Below are 17,383 nucleotides of genomic sequence, written 5' to 3'. Positions count from 1 at the left end.
ATGTGACACCCCAAATATTCCGTCTAAATTTGTACGAATATGGCATTCATATAATAATAAATAAAAGCGAATGAACAATGATCTGGAAATAAGGACAAAATGTTTGGAACCAATCAAGACTACAAACACTGGAAAGAGTCACAGTCGTAAGTAAAAATGGTTTTAAATAATGTTTTATGCTATTTCCATTCTACGAAGACGCTTGCCCAGTTGCTTCAAGTTGCGGACTTATAATAATAGTTGTTGTAATTTGCCGCCTTTTAATAGCGACGTGCAGCACAACAATATGGCGTCTGTCCGCCTTCTCGTCCGCGGGCCCAGAGATGGGCGCGGTAGGAATATGGTACCTTATCAACGTGTATCGGTCTGCGGAATACATGTTACCGGGGTAAGCAATAGTAAATTTAATTTAATATTTTGCTTAATAATGAAATACAAGCAGTTCTGATTGAGAGTTTTTAAGGTACCGTTCGACGAGTTGGTTCGTTCGGCTGAGATGTTAGTTGACGCTTTAAATCTTCGACGCTGTTACATGGACGTATCCCATCAGTCATTTCCGACGGGTCTAGCGTATTACCTTGACCATCATGAGGCCCCACCGCGGGGTCCTAACACAGAGGGGTCGGTCGACTACGGCGGCGCTGTTGTCAAGTTTGATAGTATGTAAAAGATATGTACAAGTACATCTAGTAGTTAAATTATATGGTAATTCAGTCAACGTTTTCTTAAATTTTATTCAAGATGCAACAGCAGACCAGTATATCAAACTATCGACGTGTTCTTCTGAAGAGTTGTGCAATGCGATGCCTTTAAGGGCTACCAGCCCATCGCACTCCGATCACCGTAGTAGGTTAATCATTATACTTGACTTTTTAAGAATAATTTTGTATACATTAGAAAAAGGACAAACTTGTGTCATTATTATTATATTGTTACAGTACATATGACTGGTACACTAATGACGCTAAAGGCTGGGTCTCATCGAGAATCGTACGATAGCCAAGAAGACCTGGAAAGAACTTTTAGAAATTCAGGTCTAATTAATCGTCTTCTCGCTCTAATATGCTAATTCTTAATTGCTTCTGTATTATTATAAAGGGCGATCAGTTTACGAGGTATAGGGTTTTAAATTGAAATAAAACAAAGATAATTCAAATCAATAGGGCAATCTTTTTTATTCTTGTTCTACACAAGACCACTGACGATATTTATTTTTTTAAGATAATAATTCGTCCAGACGTAAACACCAATTTTGAATGACTCAATCGAGGACTTCGGTCGACATCTCAATAAAACTCTATTAGAAAAAGTACCTCCAATTTGATCATTTAGTTTCATAACTTTCATCTTATCTCTCTTTCTCTGAAGTCTTCTTCTAAGCAAGCAATAATAACGCAGTGACCGCGGCTCGTAAATTGTGTAATAATGACAGATCCATGGTCTTGCTTTATACCGGCCGACTGCAAATACCTTTACCGTTGGGAGAAAGGCGTGGTGAAAATTTACCGGTCCGAAGTGGACATGAATGTCCATAATCCCTTGCCCTATCGGAACATCAGCTTCGTCAAGTACGTGGAGGATCTGTGTCGACTCTCAGATATGATCGCTGATGGCCCTCTGTACGTATCTTTATAATTCTAATCTCAGTCACGCATTGGTATATAGGAATTGGTACATATGCCACACACCTCACCTCAACAAGCTAACAGCACACTGCATAGATTAATCGATGTTTTTAATTTTCCGTTGTGTGTGTGTGAACTCACAGGTCTGCTACATATCAGTTCCTACACTGTAAGGAATAGTTTGTCTTTTTGTAAATATTGTGTGTGTAGTTCAGTATGTGAGTTAAGTGGTAGTTATCGCATGGGAGTAATCTGTAATGGAAGTATATTTTGTTGAATAAATAAATTGAAACCTTTGGGTTCAATATTAAAGAAAGCAATACTTACGCTACACATCCTTGCCTTGTAATGAATTTGATTTTGCTGGTGTCTATTTAAAAAAAAATATCACCGATAAAGGATTTCTCAGATTTAATTGGTAATTGTAATTAGCAATGTATTATTTTATTCATTTATGTATTCAGTTGACGACATAATACTTACATAATACTGAATCTACTGATTATTTTACAAATCTTCTATCTAAAATGTATGATAATTAAAGTAAACAAGTTTTACAAAAATAGAAATTAAAAATTTAAAAATACAATTTAAACATGTACAAAATAAGATAAGGACACAATACAATAAAATTATTAGATTTTTTTTGGAGAAAATCAAAGCAGTAAAAATGTACCTTGGTAATATACACACATATAAAGCATATACATACATATAAAGCAATTCCCTATAGATGATGTATTTCTTTAAATCACTTCATTCGTTTACACGTGTCTTCACTTACACAAATTATACTTTATATGACATAAAAAAGTGTCCAATAACATTAATTACAGTTGCTAAGACACTCTGTCCTAGTGTTCCATTTTAAATTCATTAGAAATAATATTTTCTACAGGTTGAGTTTAATCATTGCTAATGCAAGCACAGATTCATGTGATAAATTAAATTATTTCAGTAAATCCTTCTGCTACCGCCGACTTAGCTACCTGTCCTCCAAATTCAAGATGCACGTTCTTCTCAATGAACTTCATGAGCTTGCTCTGCAGAAAGCGGTCCCTCATCGGGACTTTTACAATATTAGGTATCCTCTTTCCTTGATGTCATCATTCGTTTCATCGTAGTTATACCAAATCATCCTTTCTTATATAAAATGCGATTGATTTTATGGTTCACACTTGCTTGCATGTTTTTTGATTATACGCTTTCTCAAAGTAAAAGTCGTGGACCACGTTTTGGTATTTGGAAAGTAAAGGTCTAATTTAAGGTTTGTTCATATGAAGGAGCATATGCGCGGCCCCGCGGCACCAGCGTGGGCAGAGGTTGTTAATTCGAACCCTTGCTCGATTTAGAAGAACGTCGTGAGGAAACCGGTATGCCTTAGGTTCTGTCTGGTCAAGCTGACTGATAAACTTGTCTATTTGAAAAAAAATACTATGATATGATAGTATTGGACATAAAATATTGAAGAATTTTTTTTGAATATTAATATAGATACGCAAACTTTTATTTAAACATATTAGGGTTACTGTATTTGTTATAAACTACTTGTCTCATTAAAACGAGTGATATAGGAGACACTTAAGTATTAGCCAAGTTATCCTAAATATACTCTTTTAGAAAAGTGGATACGCATATACACGCAGCATCCAGTATGAACCAGAAGCACCTTCTCCGCTTCATCAAACGCACCTTACGTACCTGCGCGAATGAAGTGGTGGCTGTTCAACGAGGAGTGCCCAAGACCCTGAAATCTGTGTTCGAAGAAATGAATCTGGATGCTTATGACTTGAATGTTGATCTACTGGATGTCCACGCAGTATGGAATTTGTAATATTCATTAAATGTTTTTAAGTGTAGCCATCGAACAAATTTACAGATGTTATTAATAGGCATAAATAATAATTTCAATTCTTTACGGCTTGCTCTATTTAGGGTCGGGTGAATGTTAATAAAAACATATTTTATTTTATTTATGCTCTTCAACAATAGTTATGTTAAATCAGGCGCAACGCTAACAAGATTCATGCAACTTCCTAACAATCGAGTCGCCCGCGATAGCAGCACACAAGACCGCCTAGCATTTAGGCAGGCTTATAATAAAGTAAAAATATAGTAGTACACAACGTAAGTCTGAAATGAGATAAGGAACCGTTTTTTATTTAATATGACGTGGTTTTCTTCTAATAGGATAGAAATACATTTCATCGCTTCGACAAATTCAATGCGAAATACAATCCGGTCGGCGAAAGCAGATTGAGGGAGGTATTTCTCAAAACGGACAACTACATGAATGGAACATATTTCGCTAGGATTATTAAGGTATTAAAATATAGATATTTTTAAACTTTATATACAAAAATAAAGTAAAACTGCTATATGCATCAGGAGGTGATAAATGACCTAGAAGAGAATAAATATACATATTCTGAGCCGCGGATTTCAATCTACTGCAAGAGCAAGTCGGAATGGAGCAAGTTGGCTTCCTGGGCTCTGCGCAATGATGTTCACTCCGCGCACGTCAGATGGCTGGTGCAGGTGCCGCGGCTCTAGTGAGTTTCAATTATTGATTAAAACCAAATATTACCGCTATCATATTTCATAAGGATTGTGGGGCCCAAAGTGCGAATATATTCCGAAGTTGTAACCTTTTACATAGATTTTATTAGCGCGGTATAGAACGAACACTGCAACACGTCGGTCTGGCGTGATCGATGTGTTAGAGTGGGACAGAAAGCATACTGCGTATTCACATCTCTCTGACGAGATCCGTGTCGTAGCGTATTTACACGGTGCGGCCGGTGCACCCGCCTTAGAGTGAGAAATTATACTTATGCTATGGAATAGTTTTACTTCGGCAGTCCTTGAGTGCCAAATGTTTTTACTCATAATTTGTTCCTTTACTGTATTTCAGAACTATTATAGGTACAGTGAAATTAGATTAAAAATGATTTGTCTCGATGAAGAGGGTTTTCTATAAATCTGAAATGTATAAATTTGATACATTATCAGTTTTATTGATTTATTTAATATTGTTTTTAGTGACATCTATCGAATCAACAAGTTACTGAACAACTTCCAGGAGTTTCTCAACAATTTGTTTGAACCTTTGTTTCAAGTCTCCATTGACCCACATTCAAATGTAGAATTGCACAAATTCCTTACGGTAACATCATTTTCTTGGTAGTACTAAGTATATCCTTTGAAGCTAATTATTATTATTAATATTTTTTTTAATAATAACTATTTAAAGAAAACAGCTGCCTCGCAGACAGAATTATCAAGATATATTAAAATTCTGTACGAGAACTAATGAAGCCCAAAATTATTAAAAATCAATATATTGCAACTGTTTAGAATGATTTCAAATTCTAGCATGTTATTGGATTCGATAGTGTTGACGATGAATCGAAGCCAGAAAATCCAATTCTTAGTGAAAATATGCGCAGCCCAGACGAATGGGACGACGAGGAAAATCCACCTTACGCCTACTACCTCTACTACATGTACGCTAATATGGTGACTCTAAATCAGCTCAGAAAGTAAGTACTTACTTTTTATTGACTAAAAATGTTTTACGAAGCTGTGTTTTCAGTCGTAGCACGACGCCTAAAGCTTTTTAAATTCTCTAATGTCAATAGTTTCCGTAGGCTATCATAATTTTATACAAAACAAAATTAAATTTAAGAAAAATTATTATATACGGATAACACGCCCAGTCGAATACCCATATTCACGCATACTTAACGCTTCTACGACTTGTATTTTAGTTGTAACACTAAGGGTCTGTCACAATGTATGAGTACCAAATAGCTATGCAACACTTAAATTATTCGGAAAATAAATGTTTCGGATAAGAAACTTCGCGTTTCATAACGAATAGCGCTATCTGACAGTTGTGAGCGCAAAAATGGGATAAACAGTATCCTACCAATAAGTTATAATTAGCTTATTTGGAACTTATCCGGACATTGTGAAACAGACCCTAAGACTACTTTTTCTTTGAAATATGTTTTAAATAGGCATCATGCATGAATAATTATAAACCAGTTACTCTCAAAACAGGGGCCTAGTGTAGAAACTGACGATAGTTAAATTTAGTCACAATTTAAAAAGTTTCATCTTTGTGTACAGAGAGCGAGGTATGAACACGTTCGTCCTCCGCCCTCACTGCGGTGAGGCAGGCCCTGCCTCGCATCTCAGCGCCGCTTTTCTTCTTTCCGAGAATATTTCACATGGTCTCATACTGAGAAAGGTACTGAAGATTAATACGACAACTTAGAACTTCCTTTCTCAATATTTGTATACATAGACAATAAAAATGTATAAAATTATTAAATGATATCTTTATGTACTAAAGTAAGTACGATTCATTATCAATTGACTTCGCAGTTGATATTTTGAAACAGCCAACAGATGAGTAGACAGTATGTAATATTTGCAGGTACCAGTCCTGCAATATGCCTACTATTTGGCGCAGATCTACATAGCAATGTCTCCTCTCAGTAACAATTCCCTCTTTCTCCGATATCACCGTAACCCATTGCCCGAATACTTCGAGAGAGGACTCAAAGTCACGCTGAGCACGGATGATCCCCTGCAGTTTCATTATACTAAGGTTTTTGTTTGTACTCTTTTTATTTTAGAAATGTACGTACAGATACCGGCAAACTTCTTGAGCATTCAACAAGGGAGTGGGGGAAAGTTTGCGCTACGTATCGCAGCGCTGGACACAAATGTCAGCTGATTAACGCCCAAACCCAATATCAATCCATTTTTAACCATTTGAGATAGACATCTTAATCCAAATAATAATAAAAGTGTGCCATTAACCAAATATAATAAATTTGTATTGTTATTCAATATTAATTCGTGTTTTTTGTATATGGCATGGGGAAAAACTGGCACAGGTTTTTTTAATACACTTTTTTAGACAACAGGAAATGAACTAAATTTTTTGGACTTTACCTTGATTGATATGATGGTAATAAGGTGAGTGACGTATTTGCAGGAAGCCCTGATGGAGGAGTATAGTGTAGCAGCGCAAGCCTGGAAGCTCAGCACCTGTGACATGTGTGAGCTCGCCAGGAATTCGGTCATCATGTCTGGGTTCCCACATGAGGCCAGTATTTATTTTATAGAGACGCAATGCTCATAAGTCAAAATATTTATTTAAGGTGGCGGTTTTTGTTGTTATGTTCAAATATATTTTAAATGAAACCCTTTGTTTGAAGCTAGATAACAACTGGCATTATTTAAAATATGAGCATGTAAGATTGAGTAAGTGAAACGCGTAGTATTATATTTCAGTAGTGTGAAGTGTATAATGATTTTATACAGCACCTAAGAAGAACATTAGGAGTAGTGAAGTTGCGATGCTGAACTCTTTTTGGACATTATCGGAAACAAGAATATTACATTACAATAATTAATGAGTGTGGAAAAAACTAAAGAGCTCATTTAGGCTTCAAGTGTGCATATTTGGTTGCCCTTCTAATTATTAACTATATCATAACTTGTGGCTATATATTTGAGTTATCATAGTTTATTCTGTTTTTATAAATAAATATGGAAGAACAACCAGTGGTTCCATGGTGTCAAATCTGGCTTGATTGTGTGTAAGATCGTGGGACAGAAGTATTATGTTAGATATTACCTAGACTTGTAGGAAAACAAACGAGCTGCCACCATTTGTAATTACAGTATAAATTTTATTTTAGTTAAAATATAACATTTTCTGATACCTCGTTAGTTAGAGAAAAAAGATAACAAGTGAACTAAAAAAAATAACGTTTTTATTATTAATAATTATATTTCAGATGAAGCAACACTGGCTGGGCTCCCAGTACCAACGGGAGGGCCCCGAGGGAAACGATATAACGCGCACCAATATTCCGGATCTACGCCTCGCTTATCGACACGAGACACTCATTGATGAACTTGACAATCTGTTTAAAGTGCATATGACGTGAGATTTCTTCAATAGTGAATGAAAATTCATACGAACTGGTACATTTCCAAAAATGTACCGTAATTACAAAAAAAATTATGTTGTAACAAAAGCTATCAATGTACTTGTGATAAATTTGATACAAACAATAAATGAGTGCTCAATCATAACTAATGCATTTAAACTCCTAAGATAATACAGTTTTCGGAATTTTTACTGTATTTTTTATTTATGCCTTCGAATTGCACTTATTGAAATGAGGTGAATCAAACACTCATGAAAACATTTTATTAAAAGGATATACAGTATCTATAACGACCTTTCCGCCTCCCATATAACGCGGGGATCTCAACTTATATTTCTGCTGTGTGATTTTTTAGAATGATTTTATACAGTACCTAGTTTATTTCAATTGTAAAATAGAATTCAACTAAATAACTTTATTGAATTCGTATTCATTGTCTTGGTGTTATAATAAAAGGGTTTACGAGAACGCGTCTAACTAGATCCAAGCAATTTCCTCGAATCGGGTAGCCCGTACTATTTACCTGTGATGAAAAGATCTCATCTCATCTCAACATAATATATGTTTCTGTGAACATTATTATCCTAATCAAGCTCATTGTTCTGAAATAAATGTTATATATACATGGTGCTTAGATTAGCGTGGTGATCGCATTTATAGTTTCTTAGGCAGCTTACTCAGAAGTATGCTTAAGAAGTACTTAATACTGGTATTGGTCGTTTATCAATGTATTAGCAAGGAGCCATTTATATATCGATTGAAAGAGCCTTAAACTTATAACTAATGATAAAAGTCGTAAATTGATGAGCGGGTATTAATAAAGGACAAATATTAATTCATGAGTTTCCCTCAGAGGTTTTCCTGTTCCTATCCAGCTTTAAATTATTATGCGTTTTTCCTTGTCCTTCAAGAAAAGAGCGTACCAATTCTTAAAAGGCCGGCAACGCACTCGCGAGCCCTCTGGCATTGAGAGTGTCCACGGGCGGCGGTATCACTTAACATCAGATGAGCTTCCTGTTCTATAAAAAAACACGATTTTTTAAGGGTAAAATTTTTATTTATCTTAAGAATTATCTATTCTACTGTAATCCTAAATAACAATTTATCCTATTCATTAAAAGCCAGTGATGGCAGTGATTGCCTTTTCCTCGTCGTACTGCGACATCTGTCGGTTGGAGTGGAACTCCATAGTGAATGTGGCGAGACCTGAGCTCAGAGATCGAAGGGTTGAGGAGTAGCCCACCAGCTCGGACAGTGGCGCTAAGCAGTCAATGACCTGAGAATATAATAAAACACACACTGATTTCGAATTGAATAAAATAAATGAATAAAAAGTTAAAATTTCAGCGCCATCTATTGACTTCAAATGAAAAGGCGTGTTTATTATTAATAATAAATATATAGATCAATTTAAGCAGTGAATCATAAATCCCATTGCTTATAATTGTTTCAATATTGTCCTAATAAAAATTAAAGCTACTAATATACGTACTAATATATGTATATAACACTGTTTAAAGGACAATAATAAAAAATTTAATTAAAAAAAAACCTTGTGATAGTTTTCTTTCACTTCATTAAAATGTACTTATTTATTGCTTAAAGAGGGTCCATTTTTAATAAATTATTAGTTTTATAGGAAGATTCACATGAACGAAATATAATTAAGACAAATAACGAACCTTATTTCCATGTCTGATATGGATGTGGTTAATATCGGCTCGTCTTCTGGTCAAATCCGCCATCACTCGCGCTGAATGGCTCTCGGGAACCACAATCTGGAGAGACATGATCGGCTCCAGGAGCATGCTGCCGCTCAACTCGAATATCTACATACAGTCTATATTTATCTCTCTACATCAGTATTTTCTGAAGGAAGAAAGATGGAACATTCCCTATTTTTATACCTTTCGTAAGCATTGTACGGCGGCGGCAGAAACAGCAGTATCGGCAGTTCCACGACCCACTTCCAGCCAATGAAGGGTCACTTGAACATCGACCACCTTCAAAACACATATTACTGCTATAGAAAACTTTCGCTAAACGTAAATTAATCAATATAAAATATATAAAATGAAAGTTCATCCAAGTTCTACCAAGTTTCTTTTTTTTCTCCAAATTGTAACGTTAGCAAATAAGTGTTCTCATGTAAGTGACTAATCTTATATCTTTAAACGAGCAATTCTTGTATATATATATATATATAATTGGAATCTCTGAATCGGCTCCAACGATTTTCATGAAATTTAGTATACAGAGGGTTTCGGGGGCGATAAATCGATTTAGCTAGGAATCATCTAGAAAATGTCATTTTATTTGTGTTTTATCAACTTAAACATAGAATTGCTCGTTTAAAGATGTCAGTCAAATAGAAACTTAAATATGAATATAATTATCTTTATTCGATAATTATATTCATATTTCATAATTTTATTAGTATGTAATTCGTACTTAAATAAAATTTATAAAAAAAAATACCGAGCTAAGCTCGGTCATCCAGGTCCTGTCTATTATGAGAATAAAGTCTTTAAACCTAATAAAGCTAGTTATAAATTTGACGAATACTTAAATGATGCTAATTCTTGGGATTGATTTACTCCAGTTCAAACAATTTGGATAACTAAAAACTTGGCGATTAAAAAGAGTGGCGGAGAGTTTCTTGCCACTTCTTCTCTTCCGTTTTGCGACCTTGATTTGAGAACTGGTAGCAAAATCTAAATTTAGAATCAATTAAACATCTCTTCTTTTCATATTCATAAGTATACATGATTGCCTATATGAATCAAATTAAAGTTGGGTTCCAGTATCGCGTAAATGTTTTTCGTTTAAATGACAATACATATCATATACATCCATACTCTCAAAATAGATATATAATTGCACTGTTTTGAGTCTGCCTGAAGATAGGGAGATATAAATTTCAGAGTTTTAATTTATATTTTTTGCGTTAACCACTAAAGACTTCATAATGGAGTTATTTACTGAAAATGGAAAATGTATTTTGGAAAACAGTTATATAGTTACCGGGCAGCCAAGTTTGGGGCCATGCAGCACAGCAGAGTGTACCCCTCGCAGTATTGCTTGTTCGTACCGCGGGTGGATATGGGACAGATTCGCTGCACTTTCCGCTGATTTATCAAACCTAAAAGTACAAGTAACATACATTACTTTAAATTACTACTACTACTGTGAAATCGGCTTGCAGAGGTTACCTAGAAGGTACAATCATAGTTTAAAAAAGGAGCATTTAAAGTAATGTATTATGTACCTTTAAAAATTTGGCTATTTATTTATTCGCAAATGCAAGTGGTAATATATTTCTAAATCCAATGCCAACAAAACAATCCGATTTGTAAAAGAAACAACAATAGAATGTCGACTTGTGACGAACCAAATTTTCCAGAAGCAAGCAAGAAAAGCAAAGCCCAACTCTTCACAATACCAACCTCAGCATGTTCTCCTGCGAGACCCCCTTAACAGTCTTAGCAGAAAGGGTAATCTTGACTTGTTGTCTGGCGCTGCCAATCTTCCGGTCCACGTTGACCGTGAACTTGGAAGAGCCGAGTAAAGCCTCTTTATAGGCGATTTGGGGCGGACCCAATTCCACATCGATTTTGTATTCGCGAATTATCCTTTCCTTTATTATTTCCAGGTGTAATTCTCCCATTCCTGAAATGGAAGAATTTCTAGGGGAGAATTAATGACAGAATATTTTGAAGATTAGATAAGCGTGTAATTCGCCTGGACCTGGGTCATGCCTAATCTAGGTTACGCTTAATCTGTTTCAAAACAAACGCAGAAGTGTGTTTCTGTTTAATAAACAAAGTAGAATATAAAATTTCTCAACATTTCTCAATGCAAACGATCATGAATCAGCATGATCGTTTGCCTGACTCACGCCGTTGATTTTTTGGGTAGCAGACAAGCCGGCTTCCTTACAATGTTATCCTATAATGACCATTGGTGCAGGGATTGAACATGCAACATCAGGGCTGAGAGCCGCACGCAGAGGCGAACACGTGCTTTCATAGTCCTTCATAAACAAGTACTTTTAATTCATTGAGCATTGAGTATTTTTCATTTTTATTTATTTCACTACATTATTCTACCTTAACAGATACTAAAAATTCGATAAAACGCCAAAATAATACCCACACCGACTATTCTACATAAAAAACATAAAAAATAATATTTGTATACCATGTACCACATGCAATATTATTAATACATAAAATACATTTATCGAAGGACTCCAATGTCCTATTCAGTGTTTATAAAACATATTTACTATTCAGTCATTAAAAATATATAATTTTATGAGAAATCTGATGGACCAAATACTCTAACAAATATTCCATCAAGAAATTAAAGACGAGCTCTATATAACTCACCGGCCAACACCATTTGACCTGTCTCCTCATCGCTGGTGATACGAAGACTCGGGTCTTCCCTCTGCAACTCTTCTAAAGCCGTCTCCAAAGAATTTTGGTAAGCCGCACTCGGCGGTTCTATTGAGCGTAGGAAAACTGGTTCTGGGATAGTTGTTCCTAGCGAAAAAAAGTTATTTCAAAATATTGTATAGCTTGTTAAAAGTAATTAAAGATAATAAGCAGACATCAAATTTGTGATTCTCATTTCCCAAAAAATAACGATTTTGATAAAACTTGGAATGTTCCTTAAGTATTATACAGATCGATAACATTTGATTTGATTACATTTACGAAATGTAGCACACGTACTTAAAGACCTACTTAGAAAAACAACTAATTTGATTCCGATTTATTAAGCATGGCAATATATATGTCGCAGCCAAGTAGCTTAATTAGCCGTTCAATTAACAGCCTAGCCGTTTATCTAACGGCCTGAAAGATATTCAGCCGTAGCGTTTGTTACAACATTTAATAAACTTCGTATGATAGAGCCATTCTTTGGCAGAAATAAAAAAAATAGAAATATAAACTAAATAGCTGAAGCCAAATTCACATTATTATTGTCACTACGTTCTTCCATTGTACTTGTTGTTTTTCATTAAAGTTTGGAAAACACCATCAAAGTTGTGGTTGCCGACGCCATATTGGCAGTTTAAATAATTTCTAATTATGTTTAAACTAATACAGGCTAGGCAAGTAATGGAACATCATCGATCTAAGTCATTTGGCTAGCTGTTTGATTGGCTGAACATTTTTCATGCCGCAAGTTAAACGCCGGTGTTAAGTTAAAAGGCTAGGTTGTTAATTGAACGGCTAATTAGGCAAGTTGGCTGCGACATATACATTAAACTCACCTATTCCAAGCAACACGTCAGCCATATCATCAGTCGAAGGATGTTCTATGGCCTGTAGTCGTTGCCTAGCACTGGGCACCAACAATTGCTCCGCCTGTTTCGGGTCGTTCAGAACTTCCCGAAGTCTAGACTTGGCTCGACTCGCCGCTGCGTTCGATGATGTTACGAGATCGCCTGTCATTGTTGCCTGAATTAAATTAACCGTCGGTTTCATTCACATATTCTTGTTTGATTCCCCATCTACGCAGTAAATCGAATAACTTCTTATTGCATGAACATTTAAATTTACTATACTATATTACAATATACAAAAGCTTTTATATTGCATCGCAATTCATGATTACGGATTCACGCAGTAGCTTTTTCGTTTGTATTTATCGTTCTATGTACGCCCTTTATTTGAAAACTGGCAGTAAATGTAAGAATAAGGGCCTGTTTCACAATGTATGGATAAAGTGCCAAATAGCTATGCAACACATTAATTATTCGAAAGATAAAAGTTCCAAATAAGATACTTGGCATTTCATGACGTATAGCGCTATCTGACAGTCGTGAAACGCAAAAATACTGTTTATCATACCAATAAGTAACAAATAGCTTATTTGGAACTTATCCGGACATTGTGAAACAGGCCCTTAGAAGCATTTCATATACATTTCTGTTTTTGACGTTCATAAGTGTACCTCTGTGTTTTGAATTATATTTGTTTATACCTATCACATATCGTTTATCTTATTCCATTACCGTTGCCTGGAAGAGATCGCTTGTTAGCAATAAGGCCACCCGTTGTATGCTTTGATAATTTTTATGTATTATGTTATTTGTTTTTTTATAAAGGTGAATGTGAATTGTGAATAAATAAAATAAAGAGAAGTGTGTCCAAATTATCGTGTGCGCTTCTCGTGTCACATACTCGAAGTTTCGTATCAGTTAAGTAGAAAATATCTCCTGTCTAATTCTGAAGTATAATATCAAAATACTTAAGAAATCTACAGCCCAAAGAGGCCTCCTGTAATGAAAGATAAACAGCAAAAATATTTTAATCTTAATAATTTCTGGATAAACAATAAACGCAACAGAGGAAGACAATCTAGAAGTAATGACTACATTAAGAAAGTAGGTTTCAACATGACAGAGTAACACAGTGCAGTCATGAGACAGAAATGGCGGGAAATAATAAGCAAAAAGAATAAGACGATATAAATATAATAGTTTTTTTTAAATAATAATTATTTATGAATACCTTAAGGCCGCTAACGACAGCAATATTTCCCGCTGTAACTCTTTCCACTGGCCGATATTCATCCGCCAAAGCTACATATAGTGCTCCTGCCTAAAAAGTATTAGGGTTGCTTCAGATATAACTTCTTTCATACTTAAATCATCAGACCAGTGTTGGCCTAGAGGCTTCAGTGTTCGACTCTCATCCCTAAAGTCGTAGGATCGATCCCCGGCTATGCACCAATGGAGTTTGTTATATATGCGCATTTAACATTAGCTCAAACGGTGAAAGAAAATATCGTGAGGAAACCGCCTTGCTTTACACCCAAAAAGTCGACGGCGTGTGTCAGGCACAGAAGGCTGACACCTACTTGCCTATTATATTGACAAATGACCATGAAACAGATACAGAAATGTGAGGCCCAAACCTAAAAAGCCACTAATTTATTTATTTTATGTAAGTCATATGGCCAACGCAATTAATAAATAATTAAATAAATTTCTTTCTCTTGTAATAGGTAATGGGCTGAACACAATATATATCAATAAAAAATTGGAACGTTTTAATAGCACTTAATATTCAATAGATATTGCTCCCAAAAACTGTACCTGTTCGCTACTATCTCTGGCAATGTTATAAATCTTTTGGGCTTTAGTAAACTCCCCTCCGTACAGCCTCAGAAATGTCAAAACCCCTCTTTGATCATCATGCTGAACTTTGAACGCCCGCGCGCATAGATCGGCCCCAAAATATTTCTGTAATCTACTGCCCTCTATTGGGTTCGGTAAATAAGATATAACTGCATCCATTAATGTCTGTACACCGATATTTTTATAGGAACTGCCGCACAACACTGGAAACGCAGACATGTTCAAGGTGCATCTTCTTATAGCATTCACAATGTCTTGTGTGTCTATATTGTCCAATGATTCTTGTTGTATAATCGTATCTGCCAACTCGTCATCTATAGAAGAAAGTGTGTCTATGATTTGTCTACGGTCTGTCATGGCTCTTTCCCATTGCTTCGCGTCTGTGGCTTCGGATAATTTTCGTCTATTTAAATTTTGCCCGCGACCTGAACTCCAAACAACCTCTTCTAACGTCACTAAGTCAATGAGACCTGTTAAATAAAAACTTTGAAAGAATAATTCAGCACAATTTAAAATTTAATGTTTTTTAAACTACTAATACTAAAATAATAAAATACTAAACTACTGTAATTATAGCAATGGCGAGAAACTGTTCTGGGAAAATTGCGAAAATAATTGTTTAACACCTTGTCTGTGTGATTGATATTAGAATCCATGTTTTTAATGCACCATTCATCAATACTGTAATGACATTTATATGCATTTTAATGAGTTTTTAAAAACATAGACAATACAATGTTTTGAACCAGCTAAATAAACATACCAACAAGTCTTCCCTCATGCACAACTGGAGCATGTAATAGGAGTGGCAGAGCTCTAAGTTTATCACGTATGGACTGTTCACAGATAGCCACATCAGCATCGGCTCTATCCATTTTGTTTAGATACAGAATCCGGGGCACCTGGTATCCACTTGCTTGACGCCATACTGTTAATGTTTGTGCTTCTACGCCTTAGAATCAAATAAAAGGTATTATTATTATTATTATACATTATAAAAATCACTTATTTTCATTGGGAAATTAACAAACTAAATTTATTTATTTTAATGCAGACAGAATGCAGTAGGCAACATAATTCCTATTTTGTAATGCTAATGATTCAGCTTACTTGCAAATCACATTTTATACTGTACTAGCAGACTCGGCCAAGTTGCTGTGCCTATTTAACCATAAAGGGAACTGTGTGAAAGGTAGATAGCTTTTGTGAAACGTTGGTACTTTTAACATAGAGCCATCTGTTCTAAGGTCTAAGCTATCCTATCTCTTAAATTGGATCAGACTGCTCACGGTGTACCAATTTAATTTAAAATTGGTTAAGTTGTTTAGGAGTCCATTGTGGACAAACATATTGAATTCTTATTATTTTCTTAATATACATATATAAATCTCCTTTCTATTTCGAATACTGTATATTTCGAATAAAATTAATAATATCACTGTTTATGCAAATTCAAGTCCCCTACACGACTACAGTACCAACATCCATCCACAAGAACGGCACAAGACACCACCACTTGCGATGACATTTAAATGAGGTTGAAAATCATTGACAAACGCAGTACAACTGAGGGTAATATAAAACACTAACTAACAAGGTATCTGAAAAACTGTTTTAAATATTTTTTAGTATTGTTTTATATTTTCTCCCAAAATAACCGGTTTAAACTTAAAACTCTTATAAAACTTAAATTTAACATAGGGTAAACAAACACAAATTCTGTTTTCAGTGTCAGTAAATGTGTGTAATCTTACCAGCAGAAGCATCCAAGACAACAACGGCACCATCTAAAACAGCTAAGCTCTGCTCAACCTCCATTGTGAAATCAATATGTCCGGGTGTGTCTATTAGGTTAAGCTGATAACCATTCCAGGGAAATGAAACAGCCGCCGCTGTAAATAGGAAAGTTACTAGTCAGTTAAGGTTTCAGTAGTTACTATGCTTATAATTGTTAAATGATTCTCCATCTCGCAATATAAGTTTATCAGTTTGTAGCTACTGTAAATCCAATTTAATTTATACCAAGGACTCTGTTAGCTTTGACTGTTTAAAATATTTGTTAAAAATGTAAAATATAAAATGTTCTTCAGGTGGATTTGAACCTGAAAAACTATTTCTTCAAGAAGAGGTCATCCGAATTTCCAATTATAAGCAACTATGGCTGGCTTGTCAAGAAAATAGTGACAAAAAATAATAAATAATTACATACAAGTTATTGTTATGCCCCGCTGCCTCTCTTGTTCCATGTAATCTGTTACGGTATTTCCGTGGTGTACTTCTCCCATTGTTCTTATAGTGCCAGAGTAAAACAGCATACGTTCCGTTGTTGTCGTTTTACCTGTACACGAAAGAAACTTCAATTTAAATACAATCATAAATATCATTTGTAAAGCAACTTGAAAGTTCTAACCTGCATCAATATGAGCTAGAATGCCGATGTTTCGTATTTTTTCCATATTTTTTTGCTCTCCTCCCAAGGTGCTACAGTACGTGCGCATGCTACCATATTTTATAAGTTTTCTGTAATAATTTAATATAGAATACGTTTTCATTTTTTTACTATATAAAATGAATTCGATTTGTACAAATTCCAAAATAAAGAACAGCTGATTCAAAGAGTATACTAT

At 35.0% G+C, this 17,383-nt stretch overlaps 2 protein-coding genes across 3 annotated transcripts; one reads left to right on the top strand and one right to left on the bottom strand.

Moving 5' to 3' along the window:
* Positions 1–30: 30 nt before the first annotated feature.
* On the top strand, positions 31–7,762 carry LOC111003937 (AMP deaminase 2-like). Of its 2 annotated transcripts, XM_022274704.2 has the most exons (16): positions 31–146; positions 268–388; positions 464–659; positions 742–846; positions 939–1,034; positions 1,433–1,619; positions 2,584–2,709; positions 3,246–3,444; positions 3,816–3,947; positions 4,014–4,177; positions 4,668–4,791; positions 5,001–5,167; positions 5,760–5,880; positions 6,070–6,243; positions 6,637–6,747; positions 7,445–7,762. In XM_022274704.2, the coding sequence occupies exons 1-16, from the start codon at positions 100–102 to the stop codon at positions 7,595–7,597; spliced, it is 2,223 nt and encodes a 740-aa protein (XP_022130396.2). In that variant the 5' UTR covers positions 31–99; the 3' UTR covers positions 7,598–7,762. The 2 variants fall into 2 exon arrangements, with proteins under 2 accessions (XP_022130396.2, XP_045486108.1); XM_045630152.1 differs by lacking the exons at positions 31–146; positions 268–388; positions 464–659 and having other exon boundaries at positions 765–850.
* Positions 7,763–8,635: 873 nt separating this feature from the next.
* Positions 8,636–17,328, bottom strand: LOC111003940 (ribosome-releasing factor 2, mitochondrial). Its single transcript, XM_045630143.1, has 13 exons — positions 17,167–17,328; positions 16,966–17,094; positions 16,511–16,648; positions 15,520–15,708; positions 14,715–15,226; positions 14,128–14,217; positions 12,885–13,071; positions 11,992–12,147; positions 11,047–11,269; positions 10,625–10,742; positions 9,508–9,603; positions 9,283–9,429; positions 8,636–8,876 (listed from the first exon to the last, which is right to left on the bottom strand). Exons 1-13 carry the CDS (start codon positions 17,306–17,308, stop codon positions 8,715–8,717), a joined length of 2,289 nt encoding a protein of 762 aa, XP_045486099.1. The 5' UTR covers positions 17,309–17,328; the 3' UTR covers positions 8,636–8,714.
* Between the last annotated feature and the right edge of the window lie 55 nt (positions 17,329–17,383).

This window comes from Pieris rapae, chromosome 11, assembly GCF_905147795.1.
Source record: "Pieris rapae chromosome 11, ilPieRapa1.1, whole genome shotgun sequence".
Taxonomy (NCBI): Eukaryota; Metazoa; Arthropoda; class Insecta; order Lepidoptera; family Pieridae; genus Pieris; species Pieris rapae.
The sequence above is the reverse complement of the archived record's forward strand: the minus strand, read 5'-3'. Positions and strand labels throughout refer to the sequence as shown.

Coding starts and splice junctions, on each gene's coding strand:
- LOC111003937 (XM_022274704.2), top strand. CDS start 100: ATGTTTGGAACCAATCAAGACTACAAACACTGGAAAGAGTCACAGTC. Junction 5,168..5,759: donor ACTCTAAATCAGCTCAGAAA/GTAAGTACTTAC, acceptor CTTTGTGTACAG/AGAGCGAGGTATGAACACGT. Junction 6,748..7,444: donor TGTCTGGGTTCCCACATGAG/GCCAGTATTTAT, acceptor ATTATATTTCAG/ATGAAGCAACACTGGCTGGG.
- LOC111003940 (XM_045630143.1), bottom strand. CDS start 17,308: ATGAAAACGTATTCTATATTAAATTATTACAGAAAACTTATAAAATAT. Junction 17,095..17,166: donor TCTAGCTCATATTGATGCAG/GTTAGAACTTTC, acceptor TTTCGTGTACAG/GTAAAACGACAACAACGGAA. Junction 16,649..16,965: donor GCGGGGCATAACAATAACTT/GTATGTAATTAT, acceptor TCCTATTTACAG/CGGCGGCTGTTTCATTTCCC.